Source organism: Limulus polyphemus, unplaced genomic scaffold (assembly GCF_000517525.1).
Source record: "Limulus polyphemus unplaced genomic scaffold, Limulus_polyphemus-2.1.2 Scaffold1209, whole genome shotgun sequence".
Classification (NCBI taxonomy): Eukaryota; Metazoa; Arthropoda; class Merostomata; order Xiphosura; family Limulidae; genus Limulus; species Limulus polyphemus.
In genome coordinates, this window is record NW_013666819.1 from 213,639 (window position 1) to 216,311 (window position 2,673).

A 2,673-nucleotide genomic window follows, 5' to 3' on the forward strand; every position below is an offset into this window, starting at 1 on the left:
ATTATGTTTGGAAATAAGAAGTTCAAATACTTAAATAAAATAAAAATTTTAATTTCAAACTACATTTTCATGTCCAGTTTATTGATAGTAAAGCTGTTTGATTAAATTTTGAATGTAAAACTGCAAAAGGTTAGGAAATACAAACATACAACACTGCTGTAATAAAAAGAGTTAATAAATATGAGTTAATTTTTTTCTAAAAAGCTGCTTTACAGAAAGTATATTTGAAAGATCAGTGTATTATTTCCAAAAAGCTCCCTCATAGAAAATAAATAGTGCTAAATGCTCACGCTTGTATATCTATATATATATTGATCGTAATTATGTTGGATATTTGCTGTAGTGATTATGTTTTAAATTCAGAGGTATATTTTACTATTACAGGCAGAAACAATAGCCAGCTTTCACATAGGTGAAGTGATTTTATCACTCCAGAAGGCCACTCTCATCCCTGGAGGCTCAGAGTCCTTGGTGTACACAACCCTCTCTGGAACAGTGGGGGTCCTTGTTCCATTCACTTCGCATGAGGTACAGACACATTGATTAATGTGTAGTCTTTTATATCAGTCTGCAGTTTATGTTACCATACTCTAATGACAAAAAAAATTATCTATACACACAATTTCTCTAGACATTATCATAGCTAACGTAGTGAATGTATCACTATAAAGATAGTTTTCCCTGTATTTGTCATCAAAAGTCAAATTCAGAAAATACTGTCCAGTTTGATACAATATCAGTTTCAAACTGCTATTTTATAAGCCTAGCCTGGTTTGTAGGACAAGAATGATTTTAATGTTACTAACATTATTTTTAAAAGCATGTTTTTAAGTAATATTAGGTGCGCTTTCTTAGAAATAGTAGTTTGTTTTCACATAACTCTTCAAAAATTTTTAATTGTGTATATTTTATTCATCTGTATTAATACAAAACCATAATTCAGTATGTTAACAACTTATTCATAACAGCTGTGAGGAAGATTAAACGTATTATTTCCTCACTGCTTATGAAGTAGAACATCTGAATAATGAATTTAACATTTATCAGTCTCTGTGATTTACAATATTTCTAATGCTAATGTTCTGTATACAGGACCACGATTTTTTCCAACATTTAGAGATGCACATGCGCTCGGAAAATCCTCCATTGTGTGGCCGTGATCACCTGTCCTTCAGATCGTACTATTTCCCTGTCAAGGTAAGGAAGTGTGATTTGTCAGTTTCTCCTTTAATACAGGGTGATAAGTAGTTGTTTCCTAACTTGTTAAATGTGATTAGAAACGTTTGACATGTCATTTTGCATCTGTATACAGTGTTAAATGGTACCTCCATAACTTTGTACAATTTATTTCCTTTGACTTCTCAGTTTTAATTTATATTTAGAACTGGTAACTTCATGACTTTGTAGAATGTGATTATTTTATTGTCAGTTTAGAACAGACACATACTTGACATGTAGAATGTGATTTTGTTCATTGATTTGTCAGTTTTCATGCCTGCTACCTTTTTGATTGTATAGAATATAGCTATGTTGTTTGATTTTTCAGTTTTTGTATGAACATTAAACTTGTACTTTTTAGAATGTGATTGATGGAGACCTGTGTGAACAGTTCAACTCTTTGGAACCTAGTAAACAAAAGAGCATTGCTGAAGATCTGGATCGAAATCCAAGTGAGGTGAGCTGTTTTTTGGCATAGCTATGCAGCAGTATTGTTATTGTTTTTATTTTGATCCCTTTAGCTAATTGACTAATTTACATTTATTCAATATTCTAACATTAAACTAGATTAAAGAATATACTACAAAGAATGTAACTCAACTTTTTTCGATGCTAAGTGTGTTTTTTTTTCTCCCAAGTTTTATCTAGTTTTAAATGGTTTCTATGACTTTTTAATCTTTTTCAGAGAAATTTATTTTAATACTTATCATTAAAAACTTGTTGTGTTCTTTATTGTTTTATATATATTCTTTTTCCATGTGTGGGTAAAAATGGGAATTCTTTGTTTTAGGTCTCCAAGAAGTTGGAAGACATCAGAACAAGATATGCTTTCTAAGCCTTTGCTGTCATTTGTATTGTGACTTTTTTGTACATTATTCATATTCATTGAACTTAGACTTCATGTAATATCATTGATTTTTAGATTTTGTATTGTTAATTTTAAGTAAATACCTGTACATTTAACAGTGGTCAGTTGTCTCATTTTGAGAACAAATTTGTTTCTCACATGCCAGTAGTCTAACTTGAATGTAATACCCTCTACCAATAGCATTATAAATGTGCAGGATCTTTATAGGGGGAAAAGAACTGCCATAAAGATTTTGCAAAATTCATTATCTTAGGTTTTGCTTATTTTTACTAGAGCATTATATACAGTATGTATATAGCATACAAGTTTGAGGTTATATATACTAGTATTCAAACTTTGTTTTCTTGTGCATTTTGTATATAAGAAGCCATGTATGAAAGTCATTGTTGTGGAAAACCATGAATAACAATACGTACATCTCCATTGTTTGTGTATAGTAACTACGTAATAGTCATTTGTAATGATGATTTAATCATTATTTAGATACTGTTGACAATAAATCTTTCCAAACTTTTACTGGATAACACTAGTCTTAATGGCTCACGTTTTAAATAAGGAATAAACTTGAGCATTTCTTTGTGATTTTA

At 30.1% G+C, this 2,673-nt stretch overlaps 1 protein-coding gene across 1 annotated transcript in view; it reads left to right on the plus strand.

Moving 5' to 3' along the window:
* The window catches only part of LOC106462619 (splicing factor 3B subunit 3-like), a 97,210-nt gene extending 94,537 nt beyond the window's left edge, over window positions 1-2,673 (plus strand). Inside the window, 4 exon segments of the mRNA XM_013922561.2 lie at window positions 385-528; window positions 1,093-1,197; window positions 1,580-1,675; window positions 2,009-2,673. Of these exon segments, the coding sequence (XP_013778015.1) occupies window positions 385-528; window positions 1,093-1,197; window positions 1,580-1,675; window positions 2,009-2,053 (390 nt within the window). The 3' untranslated portion in view covers window positions 2,054-2,673.